The sequence below is a fragment of the Pollicipes pollicipes genome, unplaced genomic scaffold (genome assembly GCF_011947565.3).
Source record: "Pollicipes pollicipes isolate AB1234 unplaced genomic scaffold, Ppol_2.1 Scaffold_4002;HRSCAF=4701_pilon_pilon_pilon, whole genome shotgun sequence".
NCBI lineage: Eukaryota > Metazoa > Arthropoda > Thecostraca > Pollicipedomorpha > Pollicipedidae > Pollicipes > Pollicipes pollicipes.
Genome location: NW_023596420.1, coordinates 41,723,535 through 41,739,711, shown reverse-complemented (window position 1 = coordinate 41,739,711; position 16,177 = coordinate 41,723,535). Strand labels below are relative to the sequence as shown.

The 16,177-nt window shown below is 66.8% G+C and overlaps 1 protein-coding gene across 1 annotated transcript; it reads right to left on the bottom strand.

Moving 5' to 3' along the window:
• Window positions 1–790: 790 nt before the first annotated feature.
• Window positions 791–12,303, bottom strand: LOC119094510 (uncharacterized). Its single transcript, XM_037217566.1, has 8 exons — window positions 12,244–12,303; window positions 11,504–11,716; window positions 9,059–9,114; window positions 7,901–7,940; window positions 5,142–5,261; window positions 3,963–4,076; window positions 1,628–1,837; window positions 791–814 (listed from the first exon to the last, which is right to left on the bottom strand). Exons 1-8 carry the CDS (start codon window positions 12,301–12,303, stop codon window positions 791–793), a joined length of 837 nt encoding a protein of 278 aa, XP_037073461.1.
• Between the last annotated feature and the right edge of the window lie 3,874 nt (window positions 12,304–16,177).

Below are 16,177 nucleotides of genomic sequence, written 5' to 3'. Positions count from 1 at the left end.
AGTTGAACGTCTCCTTCGATGCCAGGAGTGCTGAAGTAATTGAGTCAATATCTGGGAGCCACACCAATAGCACAATGCCCCGTAGTCATAATCACGAGAGCAAGGACGCGTCACCAACACAAGCGCTTGTGACCAAACCAAAACGAAAACAATTCCTCCAACAGATAACCCTTCTCTTACTTTGGTACCGACCCAAAAACAGGATGATGCACCCCATTTCGGGACCTCGATGCCTAACGAAACACACAACTTTGAACGGCACAAGACAAGGCATCCCACCAAAATAGAACAGACATGTCACGCATCATCACAAGCACACCAAACGAACACCATTGCCCAGCGACAGCGCGCACATCACTAGCGATCAGCTGGTCTCCCCCTCCAGGCAGCCATCGGGGCGCGACCCGACTTACTTGCCTTGGCGCCGGCGGCGTCCTCCCGCTTGCCCTGCCTGCTGTGGCGGTCCGAGTCCCTCCGGCGCCTCTTCATGCCCGCCGGCGACACCCTCACCAGCGCGCGGCGGCCGCTCGCTGCGCGCCGCCCTCCCGCGCCGCGCGGGCGGCTGGCCGCCTCGTCGCGGCGGCGCCGCGCGGCCGCGTCGGCTCGTCGCGCGTCCGCTGCTGGGCAGCCTCCTCGCGCGCGGCCGGTGCGCGCCGGCGCCGCCTCCCCCCTGAGCCCCACTGCGCGGCGTCGCGTCGTGTGGCGTGACGCGCCCCGGTTCCGCTGCTGCGCAGCCTCCTCGCGCGGCTCGCCGGGCGGCGGCCGCGTCACAAGTCGCTTCTCGATGCGGCTAGCGCAGCACCGGCACGCCGCTCTGCCGGCTGAGCGGCGGCAGCGGCACGGCCGGCGCCGCCAGCACGGCCAGCCGCACGGCCGCTGCCGGCGGCTGGCGGCGGTGGCGCCGGCGCCGAAGCCACAGTCACAGGCGGTGCCGCGGCCGGGCGGCGCCGAAGCCGGCTGGCGGCGGTGGTGGCGCCGGTGAGGCTTGCCCCTTCGCTGCGCTCGCTGGAGGTGGTCGGCCGGGTCCGCGCGGCGTGCCCTCGCTTGCCGCTGATTCCGGCGTGAGACACAGACGGCTGAAGGTGGCCTTCTTGTTGGCGTCGCTGGTGCCCACGCCGCTGGCGTCCAGCTGGGTGGCGAGTCCCGAATCGGATCGAGTCCGAGTGGTGGGCGGCGGCCAGAACGCGGCTCTGGATCTTGGGCGGGCCTCCTCGTCGCTGCTGGCTGCCGGCTGCGGCGGGCGGCGGCGCGGCGCCGGCGCCGGGGCCTCGTCGTCCGAGGACGAGTCAGACGCCGTGCTCAGCAAGCTCGCGCGACTGGTACTGCGGCCTCGCGCGCGGCCGACGCCCGCGGCGCCGCCCGCCTCGCGCCCGCGGGCCGCCGGCGCGGGCCGCCTCCAACGCCGCCGGCGGCGGCCCCTTCGGCTGCCTTTGGTCGGCACGGACTGCGTCGCTGGCCGCGGGCGGGCGGCGGCGGCGGCGGCTTCTGAGCGGGGCCTGCTCCTCCTCCGAATCGCTGTCGCTGGCGGCTGCCGGCGGCGGCCCGCCGCGGCGAGGGCTTCAGCTTGACACGCGGCCGGCCGGGCCGCCGCGGCGGGCCGTCGAGCACGGCGGGCGGCGGCGCTCGCCGTTTGGGAGCGCTCCAGCTTCTCGCTGTCACTCTCGCTGAGCGCGGAGAGGCGCGGCCGCGGCCTCTTGCCGCCGGTGGTGGAGCGCACGCTGGCCGAGGCGGCCGGCTCGGCCGGCGGCGCGCACTCGTCCTCCGAGGACGAGGACGACTCCGACATCTCCATCGACACGGGCCCGTCCGACAGTGTGATGGAGTCGCATTTTTCCACCTGCAGGACAGCGGCGGCGTCAGGACAAGCCGCGACGACAGCAGTACGGAAGCGCAAGGACGTTGCCAGAGAGAAGGACGTTGCCAGACAGCTCACGCCCAGTGAATACGCATAGCACAATCCTGCTGTGTCCGTGACAAAATTGCATGATAAAATGAAGCGTTTAATTCATCACATTTGGGGAAATCAATATTAGAAGGACCAATTCATTATTCTGTACGGCTGATCGCTACATCAGACACCATCACACTTCTCATATCAAAACGTCGAGAGGCAGCGGACACCAGAGCTGTAACATCATGGCTCGGCTGTCGGGGAGGCGCCAAGCTGTCGCGGAACGCCAAAAAAGGTTTCCGTCAGTACCGGAGCGTTCAGATCAGGCCACTGGACTCCACGGGACGTCACACAAACAAAGACAAGCTCACGGCGGAAAAGCTGAGAAGCTGAGAAGAAGAATTTGGTGGCTCCCTGACGGTACGCCTGTCGCCACAGGGGCCAGTCTAAGCGATCTCCTTCCTACTCACAATGTGCACGAAGCGTGCGCAGTCGGCCAACTGTTGCGGAACTCCCCAGCGGCTCCGTCAGTTACGCACGCCCAGTCGCTCTAAACTCTCCGGCCAAACTTCTGCCGTCGGGGAGTGGGCCGTCCCGCCGCGGGCGCCGCGGGGCGCTGCGACGGTGCCGACGCCTCGGAACCAGGACAGACGGCGGCTCCGTGGCGTCGCTCGAGCAGCGCTGGGAGCCCGGCAGCGGCCACGTGGCGCCGCGAAGCCGCGGAGGAACGCCACCGTGGCGCCCCTCGGACCGCGTGTAACAGATCGGCTCGGTGGGAAGGCGGTCCCAGAGCTCCAGCCGAAAATCACGAGTGTGGGATACCCCGGGTCACACCTGGCGCTTCTCGCCAGATCGGCCCGCACATCTGCACACTGCATGCATTCCAACGACTTGCCCTGACGCCTTCCTCGAGCGCGCTCAGCTGTCGGCCAGGTCAGCCCTACCTCGCACGAGGACGCCAGCCTCCAACCACGCCGGCTGGCTCCCGACCTCCTCTCGCCACACGGAGAGCTTCCGCAGCTCGACCGCGACGACTCTGCGATCAATAGCACGGCGGCCGCCGCAGCCGTCCGGCCCAGTGTCCGGCCCAGTCCCCGTGTCGACTGTTTACGGGGCCATGATGAACGCACACTGGAAATTGCCCGCGGCGCAGCGGCAGGACATCTCGCGGCGTAAAAACAGCCGGCGACGGCCGGCTGCCGCCCGCGCCGCGCCGACGTCCAATCGAGTCGCACAAAGCGGCGCCGGCGGCGGCCACTTTTGGCGGCGTGCCGGGCGCGGCCGAACGGTCGGCCGACGGCGGCGCTCCATCTCCCGCCGAGTTGAGCGTTCGGTGCTTGCGCCTCGGCCCCGGCAATGCCAGGCCGGACTGACGGGACCGGCGGCCAGCGTGGGTATATAGCGGCAACGGGCGCGTCAAGGTCTACGGCGCAAGCTATGCGCTTGCAAAGGGGGGGGGGGGCCAGCGCGTGGAGTGATCATGAACATACTCATGATCACGTGGATTGGCTAATGGGGAGAATTACCCCGGCACAGAAAGTACCGTACATTGATCGATGTGGTTGGTTGCCATGGCAAACCCGCTCATGTGGCACGTGGAGCCGATGGCAAGGACAGAACGGCGCCTGCACACGCAGACCGCCCGTTCACCACCACTGGCTGGTTCCTTCCCGGATGACGCCGACTCATGACGCCGTCAGTGCGGCGGAGCAGCGCCGGCAGAGGGAGGTTCAAACGTCGGCAGGGGCCAGCACACTCTAGGAGCGCTCGGCGACTGTGCAGGGAGATCACCGGCGGTCAGGGGAGCTTGGCGGAGACAGGCGGAGATCAAAACGGGTCGGCAGATATCGGCAGAGGTCAGCAGAAGTCCGCCAACCATCGGGGGTTCAGCCGCGGCCCCTGTCCAGGGCCAGCAGATATCGGCGGAGGTCAGAAGTCCGCCAGCAACCGGAGGTCAGGCCGCGCCCTGTCCATGGTCAGCAGAGGTCGGCAGAGGTCAGAAGTCCGCCAGCCGCCGGAGGTCAGTCACGGCCCTGTCTAGGTCAGCAGAGGCCGGCGCCGGCCTCCTCACCTGCGAGACGAGCTCCTCGATCGAGATGTCGTCGCCGTGCCCGTTCAGATCCAGCGTCTCGGCGCTGCTCGGCCCGGCCGGCTCGCTGCTGTTGGGGAACTCGTGCGGCGACAGCTGGAACGGTCCGCGCGCGCATCAGCGCGTGGCTCGCCCGGCTGGGGTCACGAGCGAGTCACAGGGTCGCGTCAGCGCGTGGCTCGCCCGGCTGGGTCACGGGCGGGTCACAGGGTCGCATCAGCGCGTGGCTCGCCGGGCTGGGTCACGGGCGGGTCGCAGGGTCGCGTCAGCGCGTGGCTCGCCCGGCTGGGATCACGGGCGGGTCACAGGGTCGCGTCAGCGCGTGGCTCGCCCGGCTGGGTCACGGGCGGGTCACAGGGTCGCGCCAGGGCGCGGCGAGCGACGGGGCACCTTCACGCCAACCCACCGGTGGGGGCCGCCACCCGATCCCACGGCGCGGCGCACGTCGGCGCCGTGCGGCGGCCGTGAACGGCACGACAGGAGGACGCCGTGCTGTTTGGATACGGCGTGCGATCCTGACCGGCGTCACAGGACGTGGTTCTGGCCTCGGTGGTTGCGCCGGGACAATGCGGGCCCGGCGGTGTTAATTTTCGGGCTGTCACAATGTGCGTGGATTTGAGGGTCTCAAGGTGAGGCCTACGTGAGCAGGATGTAGCTCAATCACAGACTAAGTCAACAGGTCACCTAGTTGCGAAGAGGGTCACAGCGAACGGCGGTCAGGTTAGAAGGGCGTCGCAGGGTAGCGACTCTAGTCCAACCAATCCGTGATTGGTAGACTGTGGCAAAGGTCAGCATGCATAAATCACTAAGTTCAGGGAGCAGCTTTCCGTAACGTCAGGGGTTGACGACGAATATCCCAACCCATCACGCGTCTCAGCTCTCAGTTCACTTCACCCAGTTCAAAACAACGGGGTCACACTTGAACAAAATCCTGAGCTTGTCACTGGGAACATGGGCACTGACTGGCCCAAAGCCACAGACAAACTTTTGTTCCTGTGTTCGCGCATAACCGCTTCCCTGACATCGCAGCAGCTCAACCAATGCCGCGGTTGGGCCGCTCAGCCCGCCCACGCCACGCGCTGCCCAAAACGCGCCGACCGCCGGCGTGGCGACCGTCCGCCCCGGCGGCCGGCCGGCGGCGGCGCCACCGTCGGCGGCTACCTTGCGCGCCGGCGTGTCCTCGAAGATGGACGAGACGGGCGTGCCGGCCGGGTCCTTGTTCATGATGGAGCGCAGGCTCCACTTCACGCCCGCGTTCGCGCCCGGACTCTCCGAGCCCTCCTGGAACGGCAGGCGCGCGACGTCACGGATCGCGGGAACTCCGGCCGGCTCGGTCACCGCCGACACGACCGGGGGAGGGGAGCTCCGGGGAACGTGAGGGGAGGTCGGCGCACGTCGCCAAGACCGGCCACAGCGGCGATAGCCAGCAACGTCAATAAATAGACCGGTCACCACGACGTCACGGCTGCTGCTACCGACCCCGGTTTCGACTTCCCACACGCCAGCTCATGTGGCCAGTCCACCCACACCGGTCCAGTCACGCAGAAAAGAGACCGCAGGCGGTTAATCCTTGGCCAACGACTGCAAACTGGTGTCCTTGGGGCTTTTACGACGCACTCAATTGCTGAGGCTATATGGCGTCGCCTGTCTCCCACCCTGGCCGGAAGGGCGGGCACCGCAGGGAATCGAACCCCGCACCTCTGGTTTCCCAGACTGCAAACTGGTGACCGTCGGCGCTGCCTCACCATAGTCTAACACCGGCGCACATGGGGTTCGCTGTGGACCCACACAGAGCCCGTCTCCCGCTACCCTACCACAGCCGACCGCACCGCGCCGGCCGAACGAGAGCGGCACCGGTCGGCGCCCCGCGTTCGCAGCGGTTACAGTCTGGAGCGACGAGATACGGCGGCGGAGCGCACGAGGGCACGACAGAGTACGGCGGGCACGGCCGGCGCGGCGGCGTACAGCAGCGCCTGGCAGGGTACGGCAGGCTACAGAGTACATCGCGGGACAACAGGACACAGCGGGGTAAACCGGGTAAATCGAGCCCGCCAGGACGTCGCAAGACGCACGGGGTACGGCGGAGCGGGGCAAGGCAGGGCAGAGCGTTCTGGTGACCGGGGCGCGGCTCCTTCCGCCCGCGGACCGCCGTCAGGCACCGCAAGGCAGGCGGATGGTGTGCGGCCTATTCAACCTGGTGGGGCTATGCAGAATCGAGTTGCAGGCTGGAAATCGGCGAGTAATTTTCGTATAGCCTGGACGTGAGATGCAAAAATCGAGAAGTGAAGTGACCAAAGCTTATCGAATTAAATGTACAAAATTCCCGACGCATACCACAGCTATCATCTGCGACGTCACAATGTTACAGATGTATATTTTACTGCATGTCACAGCTCTCCAACGAGCACTACGCACCAGGTCATGCCATAAGGGTTACGCCACAGAAACGCTAATAGTGCAACGAACGTTACCGGCACGCGCCGAATGATGAACGTTGTGCCAATGATGAACGTTGCCGGCACGCAACGTCCCGAATGTAGCGAACCCGGCTGTTCATTTTCCCCTGATCCATCACTCCACCATTCGCGCGGCGGGTGCGGCGGACGCGGCGGGCGCAGCGGGCGCGGCAGGCGCCGCTGCCCGGCGCCCCACCGAGCGTCTGAGAGCGGCCCGTAGCGCCTAATGGCCGTCCCGTGCCCGGGCGCCGACCAACAGCGTGCGTCCGGCGCACGCCGCCGGGCAGCGGCCGGTCCGTGCAGAGGTCGCGTCGGGACGGTCGCGTCGGGACCGGGAACCGGATAACGATAGGTGGCTTGGAAACGGGACACAGGGACGACACACGCAGAGACAAGCCTCCAAAAACCACCGTTCAGCGCGGACATCTCGCACAAAAGCCGGCGGTCACAGCGATCACTTTTGGTTCGCACTGCGAATGACAGAGCAAACCATTGTTCCGCATAAAACAGTGCACACAGAGGCGGGGCGGGACCAGCTTCACACGGCAGGAGGGCGCGGAGCACGCCCCAGCAGCATGACCCGCAACTCCGACGACAGGATCGCTGCCGGCGGCATCGCCGGTAATGCGGTGGCGCAGGCCGCCCCCCCCCCCCCCCTCCCCCAACACGGGGGCTTCCGCGGCCGGCTCCGAAGAGCGCAGACGCCAACACCGAGCCCCCACCCCGGTTAACACGCAGGCCTGGGGAGGTGTGAGAGGCCGCCCGCACCAGCCGGGCAACGGCACACGGCCGAGCCGGCGAGACCAGGTCACTCGCCGGCTGAGACCAGGCTGAGACCAGGTCACTCGCCGGCTGAGACCGGGTTGAAACCAGGTCACTCGCCAGACAGAGGCGGCCCCGCCGGAGGCGACACAGTGACGTCACGACCGTGAGTCGTGACCAGTCCTGACAGCCAGACCGACGCAGCACGTAACTAAATAAGCCATGACTCGCGAAAATAGCGCTGGGCTACGTCACCAGCCGCGGTAAGAGCGGTGCTATCGCGGGCCGCTGACGTCACCCGGCTGACTCCGGCGCCGCGACAGCACACACACGTGCACACCACGACACACTCGTACACACGACACACGACACGCACGTGCACACCACGCCGTCGTAGGCATAACACACGCCGACACAACACCAGTCCCGTGGAGAACGGCGTACCTCTGGTGCTCGTCAGATCGGTGACCGGCCAGCAGACAGGCGCCAGTACGCCAGCGTCGTCACGCCGGCTGAGGGCCGTCCGACCTAACCGCGTGACGAGGCCCGCGCATCACACCGTCACGGAACGCTCGCCTCGCCGCGTCGCAGCTGGCGTGGAGGTTGCCGGCGACTGCGAACCCCTTACCTGGCCCGGCGCCCAGTGCCGTGCTCGTCCTGCGTCTCGATACCGTGACCTGGCCCGTGAACACCTCCACTCACCTTCCGCTCGGCCGGCGTGGTGGGCGGCGGAGGCTCGGGGCTGGGCACAGCGGCGCGCCGCTCGTCCGCCGACTCCTCCGACTCCGACTCCGAGTCCGAGTCGCTGGACGAGCCGCTGGAGGCCGCGCCCGGCCGCGCCGGGGCCGCCGTCCTCGCCGGCGCCGCCGGCGTCATGTTCGCCTCGCTCGCGGCCGCGGGCGACGGCCGGCTGTGGACATCCGAGCGCGACCGTCAGAGTTCCGGCCGGCCAGTGCGCGGCAGGGGCGACTCCGATCTCCCCCAGGCCTTCCACACATCGGGCGGATGATCGGTTCCAGCGCGGGCGCAAGGCGTCCGGCCGGCCGGCGGATCAGTGATTAATGGAGAATCAATGGGCGGCGCGCGACAGCTCGTTTCCTGCCGACGGAGGCGGGCAGAGGCAGATGGCAGACGATGAATGCGCACACTCGTAGCTTGTTATCGCTAAAAGCCGCCGGCGCCAACGCAACATCTGGCTGTGTAGAGCAAAAAAAACAAACCGACAACGGCCAAAAGTGAGCACCCGTACCACCTCACGATGACACAGCATTTACCAACGCTAAAATAAAACCACCAGAGGCAAGAGTCCCATGACGTTGACTGCAGACGAATGCCTGCTTCTAGGGAAATACGTCGCCAGACGGTCGCCAGGGCACGTGGGACCCAGCGACCCGGTGGCCGGCGCCGGAGACAGACAGACGCCGAGGCATTAACGCCTCCCTGGCTGGTCACTACTGACCAGACTGTCCGGCAGCCGAGCCGGAGAGGCTTCGTGCCCCATCCAGCCAGGCCGATCAATGCCACGTGGCTCGGGCGGCGCTGGCGCCTCGTGACGCTGCACGGGGAGAGCATATGCACCGCTGGGCGGGGCTGAATGGGACACCACACCCCCTGTCAGCCCCTCCCAGCCCCTCCCATGGCGGCCGCGCGCCGCCGGCCGACGCCACGCGACCCCACGGCCGGTCTCATACTACTTGTTACATGACTGGTGTCCCTTTACTCAGCCGCGGAACGCTTTGCCCGGCGTTCCGAAAAGACGCTGCCGACGCCCGCACCCTCCCCGAAATCGCGCCCCCCCCCCCTCCCTCTCGAGCAGCGTCGAGCCGCCCTCGTCGCGAACCCATCGGCCCGGATCGTAACCGCGGCAAGTAGCCGAACTGCGGCAGTGAGCGCGGAAACTTCTGCCGCCGGCCCAGCTGGGCCAGCGGCAGAGGCTGGGCTCACACAGGCGGTGAAGCTCTGTGCCTGCCTTCTTCTTCTAATAGCGTGTTGGACCCTTGTGCTGACCTTTCAGACTCATCCCAGCGATTCTCAAGAAGTAGTGTGGCATGCCTAATTAATCGGGGAAGCGGCCGTGTGCCCTATGCACCTACCACCCCCTCTCCTCATCGGAGTGGGGGGGGGGGGGGGCAGCCAGGCACTGTTCCTCTTGACCTCGCTGCAAGGTGCAGATCCAACGAAGCAAATCAAACTCCGCCGCTGGCCGCCCGGCACGCAGCAGCCGATGGCGCAGCGGTGACCGGGGAATGTCAGCAGGTCAGGTCAGGTCAGGTCACGGCATTTCCTCACCCGCCAAACGATCGTCACGTCACGGGTCGAATGCTGCAACCGAGATCAAGTTCACGAACGGCTCGCCTGGAGGATTAACCGCCACGGCACCGGCTGGTGGCCTGCTGGCGTGGCGGCGTCGGCGCGAGCTCCGCGCACGCCGGTCCATCCGCGCACTCCAGCGACGCGCGGTCTACGATCTGGCAACACGTCCCGAGCCACGGCGCAGGGGGCAGCGGCGACCCGTCACCAGCCCGGGCCGAGACACCGGCGGCCAAGTCAGCCCTGAGCGAAGCGGAGCATGCGCCCGCGGGAGACGGCGGCTGGCAACGGGCGGACCCGCACAGCGGCCTGCACAGGCCGAGCGCGCCGAGCGTCGGTCCCGACGGATTAGATTTGTCGACGGTGCCGGGCCGGGCGGAGAGCAGGCGGCTGAGGAGGCCGGGCACGTCACCCGACGTCGTAGCTCATCACGACGTCGACGTCCGCCGGCATCGCAGAAGGCCCGCCGCCGCGCGCGTCTGCGCACCGGCCCGGCGCGCGTCGACCGCCGCCGGGTGGCGGCTGACGCCAGCGAGGATCGCGCCCGGCCGCGGGCGGGAGCGTCACCGCCGGCCGGCTCTGGGCGAGCGGCGGCCAGACGAGAACGGCCGCGGGCAGGAGCGGAGCCGCCGGCCGGCCCTGGGCGAGCGGCGGCCATACGAGACTGGCCGGCTGGACCGATCGGCGCCGGACGGCGGCCGCCGGGCGCCATTACAAGCGGCGGCGGCTGACGCCACGGTCCGAGACGGGCTCAACCAGCCGCCGACAGCTGCCGAGCCGCCCATAGCGACAGACGCCCGTCCGCTGGCACTACTGGGCCGGCCCGCCCGCCGACAGCGGCGGCAGTCGACCGGTAAAACACACGGGCGGCAGCCGCCGTCCACTAGCCGCACATAACCCAGGCATGCGGCGCGCCTGGTACGGCCGGTCACGAGCTCCCAGCTGCGCCCGACCGAGGAAACTAACTGCCTCCTTCGGCAGCCAGGGACCGTTCAGCGCCCTTTATGACCGGAAATATGTCGGCGGGAGGAAGCCGCAGCGCGCGCGTCACTGATAGGAGAGTCGATGCTCGACCACTTTCAATGCCGCCGCGCTCCCCACCCCAACCCGCCCACTACCCACCCCCATCCCCCTCCCCTTCGCTCCCCCGGATCCGACGGAGCGTAGATGGCGCACGTGGCCGTCTGTACGCTGGCGAGTGGCAGCCAGGGACGCTGGACAGCTGACGGTCGGCTGGAGCGACGACACATCGCGTGCCGTCGACGGCGACGGGGACCTGTGCTGCGGCCCCTGCCCATGGCCTTCACGCTGCGACTAGCTATACCTGTCGTGTCCCACAGGACGTAATAGCATCTCGAGGCTGCTCAAGGCCCTTCCATATTCACACGAACCTTGACTCGGGTGGGCTTGTTTCCTTGGCCCTCCAAGTACGGTGAATCGGAGGCGTTTCGAGCAAGCGAAACTGGTCGCTGTAACACACTTATGGCGGGTAAACAAAGATCAATAACAATGGAGTCTGCTGTGACGCTTTGCGGAAAGGCCCGTGCCAACAGAAAGAAAGGGAGGTTTGTGTCTTCTTGTCGGCACTGACTTGCCGCAGACGAAACATTTCCATCATGTGAAAGGCGTCATCCAAGCCACAACACCCAGGCACCTGGCGCTTTCTCTACCTTCAACCACCTGCGACGTCGGCGTAGATAACGCCTAAACCCCACGTTAGGTCTCTAAGCCTTTCACCACTTTCTTAGCATCGCGCTGAATAAAATAACATCTTAGCACCGCTCTGCCCCAGGTCTACAGAGGATCTCACCGCTATGCCCCAGGTTTACAGACCATCTCACCGCCCTGCCCCAGGTCTACAGAGGATCTCACCGCTCTGCTCCAGACCTACGAAGGGTCCCATCGCTTTGTCCCAAACCTGTGCAGGACCCCACCGCTCTGCTTTAGACCTCGGGAAGAGCCAGAACTCTGCTCCAGACCTCGGGAGGAGCCGACATTCTGCTCCAGACCTCGGGAGGAGCCGACGCTCTGCTCCAGACCTCGGGAGGAGCCGACATTCTGCTCCAGACCTCGGGAGGAGCCGACGCTCTGCTCCAGACCTCGGGAGGAGCCGACACTCTGCTCCAGACCTCGGGAGGAGCCGACGCTCTGCTCCAGACCTCGGGAGGAGCCGACGCTCTGCTCCAGACCTCGGGAGGAGCCAGCGCTCTGCACCGGGCCGGGCGGCGGACCCCGCCGCTCTGTCCCGGGCCTCGGCAGGAGCGGCTGCCGCCCGGGCCGGCGGACGGCGATACATCTCGGCCGACACTAATTGACGGCGCGGCGTCATGTGCGAGCGCCGGCGAGCGGCACCGACGCCGACAGATGGACCAATCGCGAGGCTTAGCAGCGGCGGCGGCGGCGGCGGCGGCGGCGGCGGCGGCGGCAGCGGCGGCGGGCGCCCGGCGGGCTGGATGAATGCGGCGGCGGCGGCGGCGGCGGCGCGATTACGTGGGCATGGATGGACGACAGAACGCGGCGGCCGGGTAACGGCGGACACGCCGGCATTAGGGGCTCAGTGGCACTGCCAATCACACGGCGGGGGAGACACGGACACCATGCGATGGCTGCTCTCTTGCGTCGACTGCGTGCGTGTTGTGATTAGATGACATTGGCGTCGTGCGTGATAGCAAATCTACGCCCGAAGCCTGAAAAAATCAGACAACGCGTCGCGACATAGATGGTGCAACCCATACCACGCTCATCACGACGCTGGCAGGCGCGTGGGTGTACGGCTCCGCGCGCGGGTAGATCATCGTGCACCACGCACGCACGCACGCACGCACACATGCGTCACGCAACGCCAGCCGCTAGCGGACCGCCGCCGCCGCCGCGCCGCTGCATACGGCGCCGCACTCCAGCCGGATCAGAGCACTGGCTCGCGGTCCATCTCGCAGTCCCACAGCCATTCATCAGACCCATCTCGCAGTCCCACAGCCGCGCACTCGAACGGCGACGACCAGGTCGGCGGCGCGGCTGGGGGCGCGGCGGCCCGGCTGACCGGCCCGGCGGTGCCGACATCGGCCGGGCCGCCGCCTGGCGCCCGTCACTATCGGGACCTGTGATCGATTCGGACGGCCGCCGGCCGTTACGCAACGGCGGCGGCCGCGGACGGCTCCGGCGGCCGCAGCTTCGCATGGCTCGGCGGGAGCCGGCGCCGCCGAGGGTCACGAGCTTGGGAAGAGAGTCGTAGGGCCGTGGGAGCCCGGCGACAGGTGGGAGGACGCTTGGGAGACGGAAGTGGTAGGTGAGAGGATTGCGAGAGTCAGTATGGGGCGATGGGCTGGGGCTTCGCCAGTTGAGAGGCTTCTGATGCTGGGGCAGAGCGGTTACTCTGAGATGGAAGTCAAGACGTGAAATAGCCTGCGGCTCAGGCTGAGAAGATCGGGGAAAGCCTCCACACGTAAGGCGCTGAGAGCCAGCGGAACGCTGTGTGTGTGCGTGCGTGGGTGTGCGTATGTGTGTGTGTGTGCGTGTGTGTGATGAAGGCCGGGGAAGTTGGATGACCAAAGGCAGCTGGGAAGGTTTTGGGCAAATATTTGAGGAGGATGACGCTGGGCTACAACTGACACTTAGTTCGCTACAGGTTCCTGAAAACTCGTCGACACCGTGGAAACCTAAAGCGATGTCGCAGAAACGACCCCACAAAAAGTCCGGGCGGATTACCTCCGGCAGCAGAGGCCTCACTGCTGCGGAGCCCAGGGAAGCCGTACATGGTCCGTCATAGGGTGATGGGCGCTGCGACACCGCACGCAGACGGCAAGGTTGTCACGCGGCGTGCGGGTCAATATGGCTGTTTTGCTTCCTCTGAAACAATCCTTCCGGGTGACCGGCAGCACAGACTGGCAGGCGTCGTCTGCGTTCGCCTGCGTGTGTCCGCCTGCAGCGCCAGGCTGACAGTGTTTTGCCGTGCTTGCTGCGCAGCAGAGGACTTCGTGCTGGGCGCGGACAGACAGGTGCTGTGATATGCGAAGAAGGTCGGCGCGGTGCTCGGTCGGCCCCGGACAGCTGTCGGGCGGGGGGGGGGGGGGGGCGTGTCGGCAGGCGAACGGGCCGCCACGCCGCCCCATCGATCGGCGCCGGCCGCACCGTCGAGCTGGCAAATCACCAGCGCTGGGTGGCGGTGGCGGCGGCGGTGGCGGCGGTGCTGGCCGGCCGAGCTCGCCGCCGCCGCCGGGGCGCACGGAACCGACGACCGGCCCGCCAGGCTCGCGGGCGGTCAGGGCCGAGCCATGGCCACGGGAAGGAGCACGAGCATCGCCCGTTATCGCAGCCCTCAGCGCGCGGCTGGCCTTCGTGCGCCGTGTCCGGCCGGCCGAGAACCTCAACGATGCTCGCACGGCTTACGCGCGTCTATAGTTCGTGGCTTGTTGTGGCGATTGACGAAACATGTTCCAGTCACCGACGTCAATAACAGCCTACTGAGTGGGGGATTTATGATCCGCTTCGGAGCCCAGTCAAATTCATCGTGATTTGCAGACGAGACTTGGTTTTCAAGCGGCGAAGGCTTTGCTGGCAGATGGGCGCGAGACAATGGGAAGATTATGCGCGAGCGGTTGCCATTCGTAGCGCGTAAGTGCTTCGTACTTTCCATAAATCAGAAGATAAGCCTAAGCATCTCTTAACAACAAGAACTCCCAAAACATTCGCAAAGTGGACGAGAAAGTGGCCGTTATTAAGACGGAAGGCTACCGACGCGCAAAAAAAACTTGTCAGCATAACTAAAGGCTGAGGGAATCCAAACACGAGTGAGTCGGGTACTGCGCAAATTAGCTCACAAGCCACGTGTGGTTCTCAAATTGAGCTGGGCGCGCGTGTGGCGTGTCACACATGCGCGAGCCGCCACCGCCATTTGCGAGCTACACGCGTCGCACACACCATTCTGTCATCGTTCGAACCAGGCGAATTTGGACACCCAGCCTAAAATGTCATCGTCCGTAAGTCGGGCGTGTGTGATGATGGTTTGAGATTTTAGGGTGCATCAAATTTAGTCGACATCAAATGTCATATCGGGCCCGGTCTGGCGGGTCTCTCAAACTGGGAGCCATTCGTAGCGGCCGGTGACGCGGGCAGTCGCGTGTCGCGAGACGCTACCCGTCGCGTGCGGCGCCTCCCAGCCCGACCTCTGGCGGCCGCGCGGCGCGGGCGGCGCTAGCGTCGCGCCGGCGCCGGCTGCCGCCGCTACAGTCCGTGACGTCACGATTCGGGCGGCCCGTGCGGTCACGGCAAGCCGGCTGGAGCGCGGGTGCGGGGAGCTCAAGGACAAGGGCGCATGCCACCCCCAGCCGGCGGGCGGCGGAAGCCAGGCGTCACAGATCACCGGTGCCGGGCACACCGCCGAGCACCTCCGCCGCCGCATCGCTCCGAGCCGGCACGCGTGACGTCACGCCCAAAGGTCGTCGCTCGACCCGCAGGCGCCGCCCGCCGCGCCGCACGACTGAGACAAGACAGGACAAGCCGCGGCCCCGGGTCCGCACATTGGCGGGGTACCGGCGGAGGGCCGACGGCGCTGCGGCTCACGCGACGGCGAATGGCTGCCGGCGGCCGCGCCAGCTTCGCCGCAGACGCGGCAGCGGCCACCTCGCCCAGAGGGCCAAGGCGTCTCTGGCTCGCGCCGCGTGTGACACCCCAAGGGCGACCAGCGACTGACTGACGCCACATAGCGAAGAGGAAGCCACTCCGCGAAGCTCCCCTCTCACCGACTCAGGGCTCACGCCAGTAAGCCAGTCCCCGAAGCTCCCCTCCCACCGACTCAGGGCTCATGCCGGTGCGCCAGTCCCCGAAGCTCCCCTCTCACCGACTCGAGGCACACGCCAGGGCCCACAACGACCCACGTCCGACCGAGGGTCACGCACCCGGGCGGGGGCCGACCCGACCCCGCCCGGTCACGCAGCGGACGCGGGTCACGGGGAGCTGACCCGGCCGCCGGCAGGGGCCGAACGCAGCCGGCGCGCGCGACCCACTTCTCTCGCCGGAGCAAGGTTATCTCATGTCATCTGGCCGGTTCTCACCAGCCGTCGCGGTCAGCTTGCTCTGCGACCAGCCGAACCTGCGCGGTGTCGCCGAGCGAAATTCGGACACCGGAACAGCCGAATGCCTCGGCGGGCGGTACGTCCAAGCGTCAGCTGCACACAGGCCTTTAAGAAGTCTGCACAAACAAGGCCGATGATCACGGGCCTGGTAGACTGGATTTTCCGTGCCGCTGCTTTGTTTACGGCCGAAACTTTGCCGGCGCTTAGTTACGCACATCTCATTAACGAAGCTAATCTCGCAGCCGGCGAGCGCGGCGCCCCGCGGGGCTGCGCGGCGTCGCACCGCTACCGCGCTTACTCCTCCCCAACGAGGACCATATCATGCCACCTTCACCCTGCTGGCTCCAAAATGCTGCGGCCAAACATGGAAACAGCCCGGTACTGCAGAGCGGCATCAGTTCCCCGCCACCGGCTCAGATCACCGAAGGCCCCCCACGAAGGACGAGGCCGTCGAAGCCGAGACGGCGCCGCGATCCATCAGCGTCCACTAGCACTTCACCGGCCCTGCGGCGGCCGTCGAACCGGGGCGGGGTCGGCGGCCGCGGCACGTCACTCAGACGTCGACTCCGACGGCCCGGCCGCCGGCCGACGGAGCGCG

What these genes read in the sequence shown, in the direction of transcription:
- LOC119094510 (XM_037217566.1), bottom strand. Translation starts at nt 12,303, where the DNA reads ATGATCTACCCGCGCGCGGAGCCGTACACCCACGCGCCTGCCAGCGTC. An exon ending in TCGAGGAGCTCGTCTCGCAG is followed by an intron (nt 1,838 to 3,962) that starts GTGAGGAGGCCG and finishes GCTGTCCTGCAG; the next exon opens with GTGGAAAAATGCGACTCCAT. An exon ending in AGCTGGAGCGCTCCCAAACG is followed by an intron (nt 815 to 1,627) that starts GCGAGCGCCGCC and finishes CTCAGCCGGCAG; the next exon opens with AGCGGCGTGCCGGTGCTGCG.